Source organism: Geotrypetes seraphini, chromosome 4 (genome assembly GCF_902459505.1).
Source record: "Geotrypetes seraphini chromosome 4, aGeoSer1.1, whole genome shotgun sequence".
Lineage (NCBI taxonomy): Eukaryota > Metazoa > Chordata > Amphibia > Gymnophiona > Dermophiidae > Geotrypetes > Geotrypetes seraphini.
This window is the reverse complement of record NC_047087.1, coordinates 193,880,522-193,902,395: the sequence shown is the minus strand read 5'-3', so window position 1 is coordinate 193,902,395 and position 21,874 is coordinate 193,880,522. Positions and strand designations below refer to the sequence as shown.

Here is a 21,874-nt window from a genome sequence, read left to right as displayed (position 1 = left end):
AGGTACCATGGGAATCCCACGGGGATGGAAGAAGTTGCCGTGGGATTCCCACTGGAGTGTAGTTAAAATCTCTAGTGACTCCAGAATGAGGCTTGGAACATAGAGAGAGAGAGGCAGTAGGAGTGCCAGAATGAGGCTTGGAATGGACAGAGAGGGAGCTGAAACACCAGACTTAGGCTTGGAGTACTCATTAGTCGAATAGTGAATGCTATCCAAAAAAACAAGGGAGGCTGTTTGGGTTGGGAGGAAACAGAGAGCTGTGAGCAGGGTTACCAGATCCAGACCATGGCCATACCCCCAGGTCCACCCAGTTCAAGTTTCAAGTTTATTTTTGCTTTTGATAGATCGCCTATTTCAATTTCTAGGCGATGTACATATTATAATAAAATACAGTAAAGAAACTTAACATAGTAACAATAAATTCCTATTATGACTAACATGAGAGAAAGGAGAGCGGGTAAAGTTACAATATAGGGTATGGTAAGTAAAAAGGAAAAAACAAAAGGTAGGGTAAAAGTTTACCAAAGCACACTTCGTAAGCATTAATTAAACAGATAAAAAGATTCTAGAGGTTAAAAGCATCCTTAAATAGATAAGTTTTTAAAAAGTTTTTGAATGTTACAATATCGCGTTCTGTTCTAATATACTGAGGTAAGGTGTTCCACCATTGTGGTCCCGCAACAGTGAACATATCTGCTCTTCTCGTCCCTATAATTTTTAAAGAAGGTACAGTTAATAAGCTTTGGTCAGATGAACGCAGAGATCGTTGGGTTTTATAAGGGATTAATGATTTAGATATAAATTGCGGTTCATTGGATGCTAAGGTCTTAAAGATTAGAAACATAAGTTTATACAGGATCCTATGACTAATAGGTAGCCAATGTGCATCTATTAATAATGGGGAAACGTGATCGAATTTTTTAGCGTTGTAAATTAGTTTTATGGCCGTATTTTGGATAATTTGAAGTCTTCTTTTTTCTTTTTGGGTAATGTTTATAAGTAAGGCGTTGAAGTAGTCGATTTTTGCTATAATGAAGGAGTGGATTAATATCTTTAAAGATGATGTGTTAAGAAATTTGGCGATAGATCTTCCGCCTGTGTCTTGCCCCGTTCTGCCCTGCCCCAGACAGCATCTGCACATGCACAGGCATGACATCACTGCTTTGCGCCCGTGCATGCACAGATGCCCCTTCCCGACGTGATTTTCATGGGAAGCTTTTCATAACCCAGACAAAGTGCCGGGTTTTGAAAAGCTGTCCGGACCCCCCGGACATGTCCTTGAAAAGGAGGACATCTCTGGGGAAATCCGGACATCTGGTATACCTAGCTGTGAGCAAGTAAATCATAGCGTTGACTCCTACAGGTATGGGTAGGGATAGAGGAGATTAATTTTGAGAATGGGTGGGAATGGAATGGATCTTAGTGGATTAGATTCCATTGGAGCTAGGCAAGGATGGGTGAAATTTCTGACACCGTGCAACTCTCTAATAGGAAACTGCTGGGAACAACCCCAATAGTAAGTGCAGAGATTATATAGCTACTGCATGCTAATTTTGACAATTAATGTGTGGTGACTGCAAAACCTAACAGCACTTTAACAGGGTCCTAAGTCATAGATATTAAAGAAAAGCTAGAGGTCCTTTTTCCAAGTAATTCAGGGTTGAAACACAAAAGGCTCTAAAATAAGTTATCACAGTTCAAAGTTTTACCTGGGGTACAGCAACAATGAATATGGTGAATACCAAGCAGATATACTCTCTCTCTCTCCACTGTGCCCCCTCATCTGCATCCCCCTCGTAAATCATTTTAGAGTTGGTTCCTGAGTTGGAATCAGGAGCTCTTCTACTGTAGTCCAATCAGATTTCTATGGAGAAGACCTTGCATAATTTGCTAATCTTTTTTATGGTATAAATTTTTATTGTGTGTGTATATATATATATATATATATATATATATAAAAAGAACTGCACACAATCAAAACCATATGACAATTACATAAGAACATAAGAAGCGCCATCTCCGGATCAGACCTTCGGTCCATCAAGTCTGGCGATCCGCACACACGGAGGCCCTGCTAGGTATACACCTGGCTTATTTTATAGCCAACCATATCTTTATATGCCTCTCTCAAGGAGATATGCATCTAGTTTGCTTTTGAAGCCTAGGACTGTCGATTCCGCAATAATCTCTCCTGGGAGAGTATTCCAGATGTCAACCACTCTCTGTGTGAAGCAGAATTTCCTGATATTAGTCCTGAACTTGCCCCCCCTTAGCTTCATTTCATGTCCTCTTGTCCGTGTCAAATTGGACAATGTAAATAATCTTCTCTGCTCTATTTTGTCGATTCCTTTCAGTATTTTGAAGGTCTCGATCATATCCCCACGCAGTCTCCTTTTCTCAAGGGAGAACAATCCCAGTGTTTTAAGTCGATCCTCATATTCCAGTTTCTCCATACCCTTCACTAGTTTAGTTGCTCGTCTCTGCACCCTCTCCAGCAGTTTTATATCCTTCTTTAGGTAGGGAGACCAATGTTGGACGCAGTATTCCAAGTGAGGTCTGACCATTGCCCTATAAAGCGGCATTATAACTTTCTCCGATCTACTCGAGATTCCTTTCTTTATCATGCCCAACATTCTATTTGCCTTATTTGCCGCTGCCGCACATTGTGCCGACGGCTTCAGGGTCCTATCTATCAGTACACCCAGATCCCTTTCTTGTTCACTTTTTCCCAGAGTTGCACCTGACATTCTGTACTCATATTCCTTATTTTTACTGCCTAAATGCATTACCTTGCATTTCTCCACGTTGAACTTCATCTGCCATTTCTCCGCCCATTTTTCTAACCGACACAAATCGCTCTGGAGTTCCTCACTGTCCTCCTGCGATCTGATTGCCCGGCAGAGTTTTGTGTCGACTGCAAACTTGATGATCTCACTGGATGTTCCGTTTTCCAGGTCATTGATATAAATATTAAAAAGGATCGGCCCAAGTACCGAGCCCTGGGGTACATCACTAGTCACTTTCTCCCAGTCGGAGAACTTCCCATTTATGCCCACTCTCTGCTTCCTGTTATCCAGCCATTTGCCTATCCATCTTTGTATATCTCCCTCTATGCCATGGCTTTGTAGTTTCCTGAGAAGTCTTTCGTGTGGAACTTTGTCAAATGCTTTCTGGAAGTCCAAGTATATTATGTCCACCGGCTTTCCACTATCAATTTGCTTGTTCACGGTCTCAAAGAATTGGAGTAAATTGAATACATTGCTGAAATCTAAAGAAACAAAAACAAAGCAGGGAAGCGCAACAGTCAATTAAGACCTATGGATTACTTAAGTCGGGAGATTGCTTGTCTGAGAGGAGAAGGAGGTACTGTACAGTGGGTCGGTTGGAGGTACAATAAGAACAAAAGGGGAGAAGTAACAAGCTGCAAGAAAACATAAAAAGGAGGACTCTGGGATCCAAGGTGGCTGCTGCTGCAAGTCTGTAGCTGAGAGACGCTTCGGATTCTTACCTTGTTCAGAGTTTCGGCATAGTAGGTTGTGGCAAAAAGAAGGGGAAAGAATGTTGGTGAAGCCTCCCGACGTTCAGAAGTACCGTCCATCGGAACTTTAGATGAAATTCTGCGGCGACTTCAGTGGGAATCAGCTTAGGTCGGGGAATCGTCCGCTGGCGACACCGGCGGGGAGTGACGCCGCGGCAGAACTCCTTGGGCTGGATGCAACTCTGAGCCCTGACACCGGAGTTCTGCCTCCACAATCTCAGAGAGCAAGCTCCCCACACGAGCAGAATATGTCCGAGGAAGCAGAGTTTTTGCCGCGGGAAGCCATTTCAACAGGGAGCCTGCTTGTGAGTGCCGAAAGGGACGCTTTTAGTCCCAGGAAGCTGCATGAGGAGGGAACAGCGATTATGGAGATGGGCCAAGACCAAACAGAGGTATCACTAGACTCTGAGGAATCTTTGGAGCTACTTGGAGCTTTGTTTTAATAAATAAACCTCCTGAGGTTACTTTGGGCGCCCTCTGGGATCTTGTAGTAAATCTAGGAAAATCCTTAACACCACAAATAAATGACTTGGGAAAGAAATTAAAGGAGCAAAAGGAGGAAGTTTCTTCTTTAAAACAAGATCTACTTATTTCCAAAAATGAAACTCAAAAAATAACAACAGATGTAATTTCTATAAAGAAAATTCAGGAAGAAGTAATGACTGATAATTATAATTTAAGGAGAAAAGTAGAAATCCTGGAAAATCAAAGTCGTGTAAATAATCTACGTCTTCTGAATTTTCCAAATTACCTTTGATAACCCCTATTTGATATGTTAAAGCGATATTTTATGGAAGTATTAAATGAACCTGAGTGGTCCATTCCTCCCTTTGTTAGAGCTTACTATATTCCATAGAAGCAAGGGCAACAAATTGAAATTAAAAATCAACAAGATACTCCACTGGACGTTACTAATTTACTGGAAGCCTCAGATGTAAGTGTTGCCATACCGGCAACACTTATACTAACAGTAGCGCTTTTGCCTGATAAAGAATGGATCATGAGAATGTATTTCAAGAATAGATCTAAAGAATTTTTGGGACACAAAATCCAGATTTATCCTGATGTTTCCAGGGAAACACAAAAAAAGAGGCAACAGTTTTTTTTATTAAGACCAGCTGTAACCTCAAATGGTGGAATCTTCTTTCTTAGGTTTCCGCGCAGTGCATAATAAGATATCAATCAGTAAAATATGTTTTTCTGGAACCAAATCAGTTGTCTAGTTTATATCTCTTAAACATCTTGGAAAAGAAGTTAATGTAACAGCCTCTAAAGAATAGAATTGACTCTTAAACAGCTACAGACCACAGCTTTCCTAATTATTTTCAATATTCTTTTTTGTCCTGTAATCACTCTGATTTAATCTTGGATCTCGAAGTTTATTAAGGACTTGAGATAGATTAATAAATGCCTTAATTTATTTATGTTTAATTTCATATTTGGATTTGATCTCATTCTATCTTAATCTGTACAAGATATTAAATGCTTGGTTGTTTATTTGAAAATATAAATAAATGATAATTTTTTAAAAACGTAACAAGCAGTAAGACAATGAAGTCATGAGAAGAGGGAATCTGTAAGGGTCATTAACTGATGAGGAACTGAGAAAGGTTCTGGTTGCAATCATAATAATTGTGTAGATAAGAGTTAGGTTATAGTGTGATGGAAGAAGTGTTCGTTGTAGGTGTAGGTTGGACTTGGTTGCTGGTAGAGCATATGGAGTCAAAAAGAAGGGTCTTTAGTTTCTTTCGAAAAGTAGTATACCCTGTTTCCCCGATGGTAAGACACTCTTATTTTTTTTGGAAGGCCAAAATATGCTCTAGGGCTTATTTTCGGGGGGATGCCTTATTTACCCATGAAGAAGACTACAGTACACAGTTATTGTTGAAAAAAAACAGAATTTTATTACGTTTGCGATAGGTACGTTCGCAATGCGTTCGTTGGAGGAAGAAAACGGTTGGCTGAAGAATCGGTCGGCCGAAAAATCGTACCGTGTATGGCCAGCTTTATCCATCATACCATATATTGTACCATTTAATGTCCCCAATGTTCTCCATCAGGGAAACACAGTAAAGAGATTATTCTGTAGTGCAGCATCAGAGGGGACTTGACAATGTGAAACCATTGTTTATATACCGTATGCATTTTAAACAGGCTTTATATACAGTAAGTGGTATTGCTCACAGCAAAAGAAACCTGTCTGCATGTCTCACTTTTGGATGTTCTGGCCGTGAACAAACTCCTGCAGTCTCCGTTAGGGAGGGATGAGGGAAGCTGCCTGTGTTTCCTTGCGCGGAGTCACGTGCGTGCGCTGCAGTCCTGTCACTTCCTCCTCTTCACTTCATGACGAGGCGCGGCACGCAGCCATGGAGGCAAATACGGTAGACGGAGGGACCACACGGAGTCACCCACCGTACCACCCGATTCGGGTAAGCGCAGGTATCGGTGGGTGGCTTATTTGCGGGGGGGTGCCTTATTTTACATTTTTTTCTAAAAAGGGGGGGCTGTCTTATTTGATGGCCCTGCCTTATCATCGGGGAAACACGGTAGTTAGGTTTGGTCCTGATGGTTTCGGTGAGGTTGTTTTGGTGAATATGGGTATGCCAGCAATGGGTCTGTAATTCGAGGGCTTGGAGAGATCTGCATTTGCCGATTTTGGTATAGGTATGAGTACTATTTTTTCCATTTCTTCCAGTAGTTTACCTGTCCCAATTGTCCTAGACACCCTCCAGGGATTCAAAACAAAGTTAGACAAGTTCCTGCTGAACCAGAACGTACGCAGGTAAGGCTAGTCTCAGTTAGGGCACTGGTCTTTGACCTAAAGCCGCCGCGTGAGTGGACTGCTGGGCACGATGGACCACTGGTTTGACTCAGCAGCGGCAATTCTTATGTTATGTTCTTATGTAGACAAAATGGACTCACAACTTTCTTACACATTTCAAATTCTATTAAGACCTCCTCTCTTTGGCTGGTACTCTGCCCTTCTGCAATAAATATACTGGTATACTCATTAATAATCTAGCAATTAATATTAAATTATTGCAACTTTGTTCAAGAATATAAAAATAAAAGAACTCAAAAGACTACAAAACATCCAAAACACTGCTTTATGGCTCATACACAATGCAAAAAAATCTGACCACATTACCCCATTATTTAAAAAATCACAATAGTTATCAATCACTCATCACATCACCTACAAAATATTATTACTGGTTTTCAAAACACTACAATCAAATGAACCACTCTATCTTCTGTTACATCTTATACCCTAAATCCTGCAAAGAGCTCTCCACACACAGAGAAATTATTCATGAGCACGTTTATCAAGCTACTATTTACGTAAATGAACCCAAACTCTGGAACTCACATCCAGTTCATATACACCTTAACACCTCCTTAGAATCCTTCAAATCAGACCTAACAACCTCTCTCTTCCATAATGCATCTTTACTCTTGAACTAAACATCCTTCACCAGAAACGTAATCATGCTATATTTATTGAGGCTGAATAAAGACTAGACATAGTAGCACCCCCTATTGTATTATCCCCCCCTACCTTTCTATTTTTATTGCAGTTCTTCCCTCCTCCCCATAAAAATCATGTCTTTGTCTAACCCCTCTCCTTTTATGTATCGAATTATTTTTAGATTATAAGCTGCCGCGAAGGATCCCCAATAGGCAGGATAATAAACAAATAAAAACTTGAAACTTGAGCAAACTGACCATACATGAGAAGTCCTGTGGCAGCTGGAAGCATGGGAGTAGAATGTAGCAGAATGTTCATATAAGATGTGGGAAGTTATTGAGGAACATCACCAGGAAAAGTGTGTAAAGGTTGAACATTACTGGGGAGGAAAAGCTGTGTAAAGGATCAGCATCCCTGGTTGCAGGTCAAGAAGGATGAGTGTCATAAGTGTATGAAGCATCACTAATGAGTTATAAAACATTACTGGGGAGGAGCAGAGATTGACATAGATGAGGGATGAGAAAGAGCTCTGAGCAGGCAGCATGGAGTTTGAACCATAGCATCTGGGTTAGGGAGGCAAAAGGGATGAGCAGATGATGTCCTGAAAAGATGTAGGTGTAAGGAAACAGCAAGGCAATTGGTCTACAACAGTGGTGCCCAAATGGTCGATCGTGATTGACCAGTAGATCGGAAAGGCAACGCAAGTCGATCACGTTGCCTTTGCAATCTTTTTCTCCCTGCTGCTTCTCCAAGCCAGGTCTGGCACGTACAAACGCCGGACTTAGAAAACTTCACCTCCGACTTCAATTCTGACGTTGGAGAGGAACTTCTGGGCCATCCAATCGCTGCCTGGCTGGCCTGGAACTTCCTCCCCGACGTTAGAATTGATGTCAGAAGTGAAGTCTTGTGGGCCCGGCGCTTGTATGCGCCAGGCCTGGCTCGGGGAAGCAGCAGGGAGAAATCGCGTTGGTGGCTTGGGGGTGGAGGTAGGGAAAGAATCGGTGAAGTGGAGAAATCGGCACGATGGCTTGGGGGGCAAGGGGAGAGAAAAAGAAAGGCAGAAATAAAGAGGGGGAGCCAGGGAGAGAGAGAAAGGGGTGGGGCCAGGGGGAGAGAGAAAGAAAAAAATAATGGCTTTACAGAAGAAGGAAGTGCAACCAGAGACTCATGAAATCTCCAGACAAAAAGGTAGGAAAAATGATATGTTTTCAATTTAGTGATCAAAATGTGTCCATTTTGAGAATTTATATCTGCTGTCTATATTTTGCACTTTGGCCCCCTTTTACTAAACCGCAATAGTGGTTTTTAGCACAGGGAGCCTATGAGCATCGAGAGCAGTGCAGGGCATGCAGCGCAGGGCATTCAGCATAGCTTCCTGCGCTAAAAACCGCTATCGTGTTTTAGTAAAAGGGGAGGGGGTATATTTGTCTATTTTTGTATGGTTGTTACTGAGGTGACATTGCATATTTTAAAGTCATCTGCCTTGACCTCTGATAAATCCCCCGAATACAAATGATAATTAACATTTTCTCTGTGTAGTGTGCTGTGTTTTTTTAAATTTTATTGTTGGTAGATCATTTTGACTTGGTCATTTTAAAAGTAGCTCGCAAGCCAAAAAAGTGTGGGCACTCCTGGTCTACAAAATCCAATGTGGAACAACAGAAGGCAACAAGCAGACCATATAAAGAAAAAAACTTGTATTTAATCAAAATGCTCCCAGGGATAGTATCCAACATGCCTATATTTTGCCTACAAGGCTGCTAAGGGTTGTAAATTTAAAAGATTTCAACAACGTCTGCTGTCCTTCCAAGCGGCATTATGGGATAAGGATTTGAATTTCTTAATTATGTCGGTTGACTCTTATCAACAATTTTGACGTGCTTTAAAGACATACCTTTTCGTAGAATCCTTTGGAAATTAGGCATGCTTTGCCTCTCATTTTCATCTTTTGTACTTATAATCTTTTGTGAACCGCATAGAACTTAGTGATAATTGCGGTATAGAAGTTAGTTTTTATGTTGTTATGTTATACAACCAGCTTCCACTAATGCTGAAGAGATAATCACATTTTTATAGACCCAGGACCAAGTACAAGTTTTTTCTTCATATGGTTTGCTTGCTGTCTTCTGAAAAGGATGTATCCTCTGCTCCTATGTATTTTCTTTACTATAGAGAGGGGAAAGGGGGCAGAGAGAAAGACAGAACAACAGAAAGGGGAAAGAAGAAAGACAAGATGAGGGGTGGACATGAAGTAGAGAGTTGCACGGGGACAGAAATTTAACCGATCCCCAAAGGAATCTAAAACATTCCCTCCTTACCCACTAAGCTTTATTCCACCCCCACAATTAATCTCCTCCATCCCCAACTGTACCTGTAGGAGTCGATGCTATTATTTACTTGCTCACAGCCCTTTGTTTTCTACCAACCTCAATAGCCTACTATGGGGTTGTTTTTTATTTTTAATGATATTCACTATTCAATCAATGGGTGTTCCAAGCCTCATTCTGGTGCTTCAACTGCCTCTCTCAGTGCATTCCAAGTCTCATTCTGGACACACAGATTTTGACTACTCTTCTGTTGGAATCCCAAGGCAACTTCTTCCATACCTGCGGGAACCCAGGGGTTGCACGGGATTCCTGCAATCCCCATTCCTGGTGCAGCTCTCTATTGTGAAGGCCATGGAAAAAGAAAGATTTAGAATTCAGTGGGAAGGGAGATCCTCCATCTCAAAACACACATATGCATTTTGGAACAGATTCTCTCTTTCTCTTTTGTCCTAGCAGCAGTGCAAAAAGGACATGGCCTGAGTCTTATCTGGATTGGTGGCAGATGGCAAATAAAGAAAGATAAAAAGGAGGAGAAAGGCTCTTAGTTGCTCCTGGGTACCCTGGCACTGCTCCAGATGTGATTGCCTGTGATTCCATGAGGATTACTCAGTACCTGGTAAAGGGCCAGGATTTCAGAAAAATGGAGGTTCTGGCTCCAATTAACCTTTTAGTTAGATCCACAGTAATACAGCACTTACCTTTTGCACTCTGAGCTTGTGTCATAGCTCTCGCTGCTAAAGATATCTGGGGAGGACTTAACCAACATCTCCGGCAGAGGGTGTGCCTCTAAATCAGTCTTTGCAAGACCATGACTAAGGAAAGAGAAACCATTTACAAACGTCAGATGACAAACCTGTAAACTTGAGGCTAGGTACATGACAACAGAAATGCATTAGAATAAAAAAAAAATCTAATCTTTGCTATTATAGGTGTGTAAAAGAAGGGGAAAAATACATTTTGCAATGTCCTCTGGGGGATTTTTTACAACAGGTAAAATATTAATTGGCAACACCTGCCTTTCAGAAAAAAAGACAATTTAAACTTTTTAGACAGTTCCTGTTTCTCTGAGTAAAAAAAAAAAAAAAAAAGGCAGCGGGTTCTTTCTCTTTTTCAGTACAAAGACACAAAGATAACTTTGACATAGCCACCAAGTTCAACAGCATCTCAAAAGAAGAAGTCCTTACAGCTTGCTTGTTTAAAAAGCTCTCTGAAAAAATAAAGTTCAGCTTTTTTTTTTTTTTTTAGATACAGCAGTAAAATGATCAATGCAGGAAAAGATAACCAGCACTTCTTACCCAAAACAAAAATAACCTAAAAGATGACTATTCACCAACAACCTACACTATAGGGACCCCATACAACATACAATTAGAACAAAATTTTCCAAACCAAACTAATATAAGGCTTAAAGTAAATACGCCCACTCTACTCAATCAAAACCTTTTTAGCATCTTATTAAACTGCTAAAGCTGAAACCTCTATCTCTTTAGCTTTCCACAAGTATTACAAAATAATCCTGTTATCTGTGGAGTAACGTATAATTTGCATAAAAATAAAGTAGTTTGCTATAAGCCTGAATAATTTTAATTTTGGGGGGGAGTTTGTGTGGGTGGTGAATTTTAAGTATCCTTACTTTTCAAGTAATTTTTCCTTCAATTCCCTCTTTCTCATGTTCCATGGCAATATATATATTAAAAAAAAATCATATCTGCCTCCTCTGCTGTTGACCTGTTTGCTGCTTTAAAACATGAGTTCAGCCATATGGTTCAAAGCAGCAGTTTAGGCCATGGCAGCAGATAAGGAAGACAGAAAGGGGCATAATAAATAAAAACCCATCTAAGTCCCCTTTTGGCCTAAGTCAGTATACGCTGAAATTGGCAGCAGGGAAATATCCATTCTCAAAAAAAACGTCCAAATTGAGGGTTTTTTTGAGAATGGCCTACCTGCATGTTCAGCAATTTACTCGCCCAGAGTGCCACTACGTCTATCCCTATACCACATTCCCGACCCAAAAATCGCCCAAGTCCAAAACGCCCAAACCCAGACCTTTTAGGCGGAGGGGCCAGTCCTTCGCCTAAAAGCAGGATTCTGTAACCAGCATCTGTCATAAAACAACGCTATTTACAGAATCCTGTAACTGCCCCCCCCCCCCCCCGACCGCAACGATCATGGCAGGAGAGATGCCTAATCTCTCCTGCCACGATCGCAATCCCCCCTCCCCCCGACAAAACCCCAAACCGGCAGGAGGGATACCAAGCCTTCCTGCCGAAGATGGACCCCCGACCTCCCCCCCCCCAATACTGGCAGGAGGGATCCCAAGCCCCCCTGCTGGAAGGCGAACCCTCAATCCCCCAATAATACCAGCAGGAGGGAGCCCAAGTCCTCCTGCCAACACCCCACTTGCAAATACCGGCAGGAGGGAGCACAGGCCCTCCTGCCGAAGAAGGCCCCCCAGACCTCCCCACCCGACAATACTGACAGGAGGGATCACAAGCCCCCCTGCTGGAAGACGAACCCTTGACCCCCCAATAATACCAGCAGGAGGGAGCCCAAGTCCTCCTGCCAACACCCCCCTTGGAAATACCGGCAGGAGGGAGCACAGGCCCTCCTGCCAACACCCCCCCCCCACCCTGCAAATACCGGCAGGAAGGCTTGGGATCCCTCCTGCCATTTCGGGATTTTGTCGGGGAGGGGGGATCGCGAACGTGGCACGAGAGATTAGGCATTTCTCCTGCTGCGATCGTTGTGGTGGGGGTGGGGGAGGTTGCTGGGGCTGCTGAGCTGATTGTAGCAGCTGCAATCAGCTCAGTGGTCCCTATTCGGAACTTATACCTGTTTTGAATTGGTCTAGGTCAAAACATAAGTTCCGACTGGACGATCTCCTTAGACTTTTGGTTATACTTGCAGTACGACTAAGTCTAGGTCGGCTCACCTCCCGCCCTTTCCCCTCCTCTAAAAACACCTCTTTTTGCTCTAGGCATTCAGAGGCAGGGTAAAGGCCTAAGCTGGTTTTGATATGTCTAAAGCCAGCTTTGATTATCGGTACTTGGACGATCTGTCTTTCTGATCGTCCAAGTACCGATTTAGGCAACTTTTTGAACGTTGTTTGGTTTTTTTCTTTTAAATTATGAGCCCCATACTGTATAACCAACATCCTGCTGTTCTCTTCTGCTTCTTGCCACTGATCAGCAGGGGCGGGAGTAGGGGATCTAGCCAGTGGAGAAGAAATGGAGCTGAAAACACACCATTAGCCAACTACCATGAAAATGTTATAATGTCCTTGTATCACTCTATGGTCCAGCCACACCTTAAATACTGCGTATAGTTCTGGTTGCCATATCTCAGAAAAGATATAGCAGAATTAGAAAAGGTACAAAGGGCAACAAAAATGATAAAAAGGACAAGACGATTTCCCTATGAGGAAAGGCTAAACTGGCTAGGGCTCTTCAGCTTGGAGAAGAGATGGCTCAGGGGTGATATGATAGAGGTCTATAAAATAATGAGTGGAGTGGAAAGGGTAGATGTGAATTGCTTGTTCACTATTTTAAAAAATACTAGGACTAGGAGGCATGCGATGAAGTTACTAAGTAATAGATTTAAAACAAATTGGAGAAAATATTTCTTCACACAACGTGTACTTAAACTCTGGAATTCGTTGCCAGAGAATATGGTGAACTCAGTTATCTTAGCAGAGTTTAAAAAAGGTTTGACCTAAAAGAGAAGTCCATAGGCCAGGGGTAGTGAACTCCGGTCCTCGAGAGCCGTATTCCAGTCCGGTTTTCAGGATGTCCCCAATGAATATGCATTGAAAGCAGTGCATGCAAATAGATCTCATGCATATTCATTGGGGACATCCTGAAAACCCGACTGGAATACGGCTCTCGAGGACCGCAGTTCCCTACCCCTGCCATAGGCCATTATTGAGATGGCTCGGGGAAATCCACTGTTTATTCCTAGGATAAGCACTATAGAATCTGTTTGCTACTTGGGATCTAGCTAGATGCTTGGGACCTGGGTTGGCCACTGTTGGAAACAGGATACTGGGCTTGATGGACCTTCGGTCTGTCTCAGTATGGCAATTCTTATGTTCTTATGCTGCCCAGGGTGAGCTTCAGGAAGGTGCAACCATGACAACTGCCTTTACCAGTCAGAAATCGAAGGAGGATTAGCCTGCTGGTGAGCTCCCTCATCCCTTATATTTTCACTCTGGGCCCCCTATATGTGTAACAATAGGCTTGCTGTTGCCTACCTGCCTAACCTGACTCAGCTGTACTCAGTTTGTGGGAAAGTGGATTTTGCACCCCTTCCCACAGCATTCAAGAGATAAGCGTTTTGATATAGATCACCGTCTGAATTACTGAAAATTGAAACATTTTTTTAGATATGAAGAAATAGCATATTCTAGTATACAAACTGAAATCAACAAAACATTTACAGTCAAATTAGTACCTATGTTAATGGGTGGGGCTAGAGATGTTTTATCTCTCTTCCCCATCTTCGACTTCTTCCATCTTTCCCTCACACCCATCTCTTCCTTTTATTCCCTTCTCCCCATATCAGCTGATCAAAGAATTACCTGTTTTGCCTTTCTCAACTCTCAGGCAGCTTCCCAGTTCTTGCTGTAGTTCACACAAGCCTATTCATCTAAGACAGTGACTTCTTCATCTGTCAGCTTCTGGCTTTTTTCAGTCTGCAAGCCTGTAGCTCCATCAGTAGATGGATTTTGAGCAGCAGCAGCCAGGAACAGGATTTTTATATATACTATTTCAGTGGCAATAGGTGAACTCTGCAAATAGCACATGTTATAGCACAAATCCAAAAATCCAGACTGCTCGGGGATTGGGTCAGTTTGGATTTTTAGATTCTCAGGTAGTACTTTTAAAATTCAAAAGTAAGGAATAAAGAAGAGACGAGCAAGCCAATTTTGTCAAATATTCACTAACAAATACAGAATGTTTCATTTTTCAAAATAGTTGGTTCCGGGCACTTAAATATTACTGAATTAACCAATATTAGGACAGTCATACAAAACATAGGTACTTTACAGTAAAATTTGTTTATGAATGTTTATTTTTTCCTGTTTGTAACATTTACTATAAAAGCTCCAGTATTACCATCTCTCTCTCTCTTTCACCAAGAGTCTGGATTGTAATTTTAAAGGGTCCAGATTATCAAGTGATCCATATTTCTGGCATCCAGATTTTTGGACTTGTACTGTACTCTCAAAGTCTATCCTATCAACAAAACAGCATGCACTATGTAACTCCTGCTGGGGCCCATCAAAAAAACTCCAACAGAGAACAGAACTTATCCTCCTCATAGAGCCAAATGTTTGAGACAAAAAGGATACAAATATTTGTTTGTAGGAAAAATGACTCTTCATGGGTCGAAAAGCCCTGCCATCCTGATCATTTATATATATTTATTACACTTTCTGAGCATATTACTGCCCTTATAGTATTACAGTATATTGATTTCTTCATCGAGTTATACATTTTAAAGTTTTTAAAGGCTTTAGAATCTTTTGATGCACTGTATTTAACTGAAATCAATTTAAACCAAGTGTATGATAAATCTGTGTTACTCTCAAGTAACCTTTGCATTGGATGGGGTGATTTGTGTTACTGTTAAGGACAGGAAGTGATGGGGTTGTCTGTTAATAGCTAGGTTACATACAATATGATAGAGATATCAGTGGATATGGTGTGGTTTAGGATATTAAAAATCCTTACCTCCCCGGGCTTTGAATCACAGGTTTCCGTTTGTATCTTGAAATCATTATCCCCCAACTCACGGGCTCATTCTCCTTTAAATTATCAGAGCTGTCCCTCTACATTCACACCGAGAGCGCCATAACAACGCTCCCACCGTATCCTAGATTCCCAACTACGTCATATGTTTGGCGCGTCGCATAAAAAAAGACGTCTGAGCACGGGCGCGGTGTATTAACGTCGACGAGTGCGCCAAGTCGAGAGTTGCTTGCGGAAAATGACATGATTTGGAACCTTGGTGAAGAGATGTTGATTTTTTACTCTCTTTTGGACTCACTAAAGGGAAGCCGATTGATCTGAGGACCGTTTCGAGCTCGTCCTTTTTCGCTCCAGGGAGAACGCAGTCGCAGGACCGCGGGGTCGGTCTCTCAACCGCTGCCTAGTGCTTTGTGAGTAGTGAATTTTCACATCTCCAGATCTAAGCTCATGCTTCATGAACTCCGCTCCAACCCTACACCACCCTGTCTTTCTCCGCTCCTCTCTGACTCTCCAATCCCTGACATCCCACTTCCATATCGCCCTGCTATCTAATTTTGCTTATGGTAGTGATCTTTAGCAATTGTTAAGTTAGGGCTACTTTGGATTGAAATGAGCTGAAGAAGAGCTGCCTTGTCCTTCAAGCATGGTACCCTTTATCCAGGGCCAGGTTAACACTTTATTGGGCCCTAGGCAAGCATATATTTGTGATACCCCTCCCTTGCATTATTTTATCTCTCTAGAAGTATCAGGGAAAAGTCCAGAGCCTCATTGTTGATATGATAGCAGTAATAGTTTGTGAGTGAGTATGGGGACTATGCAAGCATATGCTTTGAATGGAGAGGCTTAATGGGTAGAGTAGTCAAGTTACCCATTTCCAAAGGGAAACTCGTTTGAGGATTTCTGCAAGCTTATCAAGTTTCATACAAATTTGTATACCGCCTATCAGTTTTCTAAGCGGTTTATACATAATAAAAATAGTAAAATAGGATAGCGTACATTAAAACATACAGGACCTACTGGAACGATAAGATTAAGGTAAAGAATTACATTATAAAATAGGAAAGAGAGCCATATAGGAGAAATACAAAAGGAAGGGAGAGCCCATCTGATAACCAAAGCAGAAATGAAGATAATGTTTCATAAGGTAAGAGTTCCAAAGAGATGGGGCTGTGACGGAGAAGTTTGTTGTTCGTGTAGTGCTAATAATATGGAGAGATGGAACCGTTGAGAGATTTTGTGATTGTGATCTCAGTGTTCTAGCTGGGGTGTGGGGAATTAGAAAATTGTTTAAGAATTCTGGCTGGTTGTTACGGAGTGTTTTGAATGTTAAAAGTATGATTTTATAGGTTATTCTGTGTGGAATAGGGAGCCAGTGAGCTTTTATTACATTACATTAATGATTTCTATTCCGCCATTACCTTGCGGTTCAAGGCGGATTACAAAAAGGATCTATCTGGCCATTTCCAGAGGAATTATAGAATAGTTAGAGAGTAGTCAACTTGGTTCATAGAGATGAGGTGGTTCTTGTGGCGTTAGGTTGTTTTAGAGAGTGGGGAGGCGTTAGGTTGGTTTTGATTGGGTATCAGGGATTTTTTAAATAGTATGGTTTTTATTTCTTTTCTAAATGTTCTGTAGTCAGGGGTCGTTATCAGCAAAGTAGAGAGTTGGCGGTCTAATCTCGCTGCTTGTGTGGCCAGGAGGCCATTATACCGTTTTTTCCGTTTGACTTCTCTGATTGGGGGGCATGTGAATGGAGTGTGGGTTCTCCTTTGTCTGGTTGAGGTGGTTCGGATTAGACAGTTGTTTAGGTATATTGGGCTGTTTCCGTTCATGGTTTTAAATAGAAGACAGTAGAACTTGAATTGTATTCTTGCTTGGATTGGTAGTCAGTGTGAGTGGAGGTACGCCTCGATGATGTGGTCATGTTTTCTCAGAGAGTAGATGAGTCTCAGGGCTGTGTTCTGGATTGTTTGCAGTTGTTTAATCATGATCGTGGGGCAGGGTAGATAGAGAATGTTACAATAGTCTAGTAGACCCAGCATTAGGGCTTGAACTAGGATCCGGAATTGAGTTTTGTCGCAGAATTTTTGCACTTGTCTTAGGTTTCTCATGATTGCAAAGGATTTCTGTATTATTTTGTTGATTTGTGGTTGCATGGTACAGCACCTGTCAATCATAACTCCCAGTAGTTTTAGAGTGATTTGCATGAGGAATGTGGTTGAGTTGATTACTAGGTTTGTAATGGATGGTGTCTTATCATTTTCTAGGAGAATTAATTTTGTTTTTTCTGAGTTTAGTTTCAGTTTGTGGTCTTTCATCCAAGATGTTATTGTTTCTAATGTTTTATGTATAGTGTCTGTCATGGAGGGTTTTAGTTGATCAAAAGGGAGAAGAATGGTGATGTCGTCTGCGTAGCTGTAGGAGATTATGTTTGATTTATCTAGACAGGTGCCGAGGGACGCGATGTAGAGGTTGAAGAGTGTGGGGGATAAAGGGGATCCCTGAGGTACACCACAGGGGTTGGACCAGGGTTATGACTTTTCGCTGCTTGATTTTACTCTGTAGGATCTGGTCTTTTGTTTTATAAATCTTTATTCATTTTCTTATGTTACAACAAGTGTTTTAAATAAATTCATTATAAACTTGAATAATCACACTTGATTAACTTACAGATTAATATCAAATTTAAAATTTCTTTAGAAAATCAATATTTTATAAAGTTATAATATTATGTAAGAAATTTAAATTAATATAATTATTATTGAATATAATAATTTCCCCTCCCTCCCTCCCTCCCTATCAATACTGAATGAGAAATCTTTATTCATTTTCATATGTTACATCAACAATATAAATTCATACTAATATTTCAGAAAACTAAATTTATATAATTCTTAGTTAATATAATAATATCCCATCCCCTCCCCCCTCCCTTCTATTCAGTAATACATGAATAAAATTTTTAAATGCTATTCTTTCCATATTTCATATTATAAATCAAGTATTAATATATTATATAATATTTAGAGATATGATCCCTTTTTCTTCTAATCAAATTCTATACATGGGAAAATTAATCATTCTTTACAATATTCAGTTAATGGTCTCCATATTTTTTGAAATTTATCTATATGTCCTTTTTGTGTTGCTATAGTGAGCTCCATTTTGTATATATGACATACAGAATTCCACCAGAATGTATAATTTAATCTGTCATGTTTTTTCCAATTGAATGTGATTTGTTGTATTGCTATTCCAGTTAAAATAAAAAGAAGTTTGTTATTACTTGATGATATTTGACTTCTTGCTCTCATAGTTGTTCCAAATAATATGGTATCATATGTCAAGGCTACCGGATTTTCTAACATCCTATTTATTTGGGGCCAGATTGATTTCCAGAATGTTAAGATGAATGGACAATAGAATAAAAGATGATCTAATGTCCCAATTTCAACATGACAATGCCAGCATCTATTTGACCTAGAGCTATCTATTTTTTGTAATCGAACAGGGGTCCAGAAAGCTCTATGTAAAAGAAAAAACCAAGTTTGTCTCATAGATGCTGATACCGTACATTTTAGCCTCCAAGACCAAAGTCGTGGCCATTGAGATGCACTAATTTGGTGCTTTATCTCAATGCTCCAAATGTCTCTAAGACCATTTTTTGGTTTTTTATTTATATAACCGGATAGTAATTTATACCACTGTGCAGCTTCATGACCTGTTGAATTAATCTGGAAACACAGGAATTCCAAACTGTGATAATTAGTAAGATTTTTCCATTCAGGGAACCCTACCTGAATGGATTGCTTCAATAGCAACCATTTAAAATATTGTGTTTTTTTAAGATCAAATTTATGTTGCAATTGTGAAAACTCCAGCATCTTTCCATTTTTTATTATATCATCTAAAATACGAATACCTGCTGTCATCCAGTTTTTCCAGATTATTTTGAAACCGCCTATTTTGATCTTGGGGTTTAACCAAATCGTTTGAGTTGTTGATTTACTAATTGGAATAGGAGTTAGATTACTTATATATCTTAAAGTTTTCCATGTATCCATGAATATTTTATGTTCTTTGTATAGCCTTGGCATTTTGATACTAACTACATGACTGAGACGTAAAGGAAACATGAGTCTCCATTCAAGCCAGAACCAATCTGGAATATTATCAGTGGGCTCTGGGAGGATCCAATACATACCTTGACGTAAAATATAGGCTTGATGATACCTATAGAAGTTGGGAAAATTTACCCCTCCCTCCGCAATTGGTCTTTGTAATGTCACTAAAGCAATTCTGGGATTTTTCCCAAGCCAAATAAATTTTGTCAATACCTTATTTAACTTTGTATAAAAAGATTCTTGAAAGAAAACTGGTATCATTCCCATTTGGTAACAAACTACAGGTAAGATCATCATTTTAACTGTTTGTACTCTTCCCCACCAAGATAAATGTAAAGGATTCCATTGTTCACACATCTCTGTCACTTTTTGTAATAAACATTTTTCATTAATTTTCATTGTGTCTTCTAAATCTTTTGAAATCCAAATTCCAAGATATTTAATAGTATCCTCCTTCCAAACAAAAGAGAATGTATTAAATAAACCTTTTGTACAGTGTACATTTAATGGAAGTATTTCTGATTTATTCCAATTTATCTTATACCCTGAAAACTTTCCGAATTTATCAATTAGTTCAAGCAATTGTGGAATGGTGGATTCTGGATTCCTCAAATATAATAATAAATCATCAGCATAAGCTGATATTTTGTATTCTCTATCTGAATGAGGTATACCTTGTATTTCCTTTACTTGTTGGATTGCTAATATTAAGGGTTCTAAAACTATATCAAACAGTAAAGGAGACAAGGGACATCCTTGTCTAACTCCTCTCTGTAGATTAAATTTTTCTGAAAATGTATTATTTATATATAATCTAGCAGAGGGGGAGCTATATAATGTTTGTATCATTTGTATGAATCCAGGACTTATACCAAACCATTCCATAGCCTGATACATAAATGTCCATTCTATTCTATCAAAAGCCTTTTCTGCATCTAAAGAAACAGCAAAAGTAGGCTCATTCATTTTCTTTGTTAAGTATAACATATGGAATGCTAATCTGGTATTATGAGATGTATGTCTTTGAGCAACGAATCCTGTTTGAGGCATACCTATAATATGGGGAAGAGCATTAGCCAATCTTAATGCAAGTATTTTTGCTAATATTTTTCCATCTACATTTATTAAAGATATTGGCCTATAGTTTGAAACCAATGTGGAATCTTTATTTGGCTTTGGTAAAACAATAATTAAAGATTCTGCTATAGTGCCATTTATACATCCTTTATTAAGTTGATATTGAAAAAGATTTAATAAATAGGGTAATAATAAATTTTGAAATGTTTTATAAAATTCCACTGTATATCCATCACCACCTGGAGCGGATCCAACTCTAAGGGATTTCAAAGCTGTTTCTAATTCTTTTAATGATATTGGCTCTTCCAAACTTCGTTTTATATGTTCAGGAACTTTTGGACCCTCTAACATTTTCAGAAATTCTAAACCATCTTTTTCTTTATTTAAATAAGTCTCAGGATCTGGTCTTTAAGAATCCTTGGAACCATGTGTGCACTTTATCTGTGATACCAATTGCATCCAGAATTTGTAGAAGAATGTTATGGTCAACCAGATCAAACGCCGCGGGTAGATCTAGTTGTATGAGGAATATTTTTTTTCCTGTGCTGAGATGTTGTCTAGCTGTGTCCAGGAGGGATCCTAATAGTGTTTCAGTGCTATAATTGGTTCTGAAACCAGATTGTGTATGGTGTAGTATGTTGTGATCTTCTAGATAGTCAGTGAGGAATTTGGCTACTAGGCCTTCCATTATTTTGACATAAAGTGGTATTGATGCTATGGGTCTGTAGTTGGAAAGTTGATCCGTTACTCCTTTAGGGTCTTTTAGGATAGGGGTGACAATGATTTAGCTGAGGTCTTGAGGGAAAAGGCCATCTGTGAGCAGTGTTTGCATCCATTGTAGGAGGAGAGAGCGGAATTTGATACTGGCGTTTTTTAGTAGATATGGAGGGCAATGGTTTAGGTCACAGGCTGCATGACTGTATTTTTTGTAGAGTTTGTTGAAGTCTGACCATTGTATAATGGGGAAGAGGGACCAGGTTCTATCTGCTATTAGAAGAGGTGCGACATAGTCAAATTTTTTCGCATTTCCAAAAAGTTTTATTGCTGTTTTTTTTTTTTTTTTTTAAACTTCTTCCATGACTGTGTCTATCATTAAGCCTATTGTAGCATGCATTGGATATGGAGGTTTCCTTAGAAAAACCTGAGAAAATAGAATTTAACATAATGCGAAATAGCTTAAAATGCTGTTAAGTATTGGACTTCTTCTGCCCTCCCCCCACCATTTTTTTAAAATTCCATTTTATGCTGTAGAAGTGTTCATATTGTCGTGGCACCTAGAAACTGTACCCTGGAACTTTGATTTCAAGCCCCCCCCAAAAAAAATTTTTTTTTGTAGGGTAACCTCACACACTGCAACAGCTCCCTTGTCTGTATTGTGATTTGGCTCTCTGCAAGCTTGACCTGCATGGTGCAGGAAGTTGGGAAGTCTTGCAGTACTTGAAACTGAGAGACCTGCTCAGTTGCAGGTCTGCTCTGCACTGCACAGCTTAGAGAATAAAATCACAGTGTGAGGTAGAAATTTGAAGGATTTAGTCACTCCATGCATGCTGTACTTCAACATGTACTGTATTTTGCCTTTTTTTTTTTTT

General features: G+C 40.0%; 2 protein-coding genes across 3 annotated transcripts in view; one reads left to right on the top strand and one right to left on the bottom strand.

Annotated features, from left to right (window-relative positions):
• The window catches only part of FAM149B1 (family with sequence similarity 149 member B1), a 156,052-nt gene extending 140,813 nt beyond the window's left edge, over window positions 1–15,239 (bottom strand). The window contains exons 1-2 of one of the 2 annotated variants that reach the window (XM_033940635.1): window positions 15,067–15,239; window positions 10,033–10,146 (exon numbers count right to left, since the gene is read on the bottom strand). In XM_033940635.1, the coding sequence (XP_033796526.1) occupies window positions 10,033–10,146; window positions 15,067–15,113 (161 nt within the window). In that variant the 5' untranslated portion in view covers window positions 15,114–15,239. The remainder of the gene's footprint in view (window positions 1–10,032; window positions 10,147–15,066) is intronic. The other variant, XM_033940636.1, reaches the window with a different exon arrangement.
• Window positions 15,210–21,874, top strand: part of ECD (ecdysoneless cell cycle regulator) — an 83,967-nt gene continuing 77,302 nt past the window's right edge. The window contains exon 1 of the mRNA XM_033940634.1: window positions 15,210–15,494. The gene's annotated coding sequence lies outside the window, so the exon portion shown is untranslated. The remainder of the gene's footprint in view (window positions 15,495–21,874) is intronic.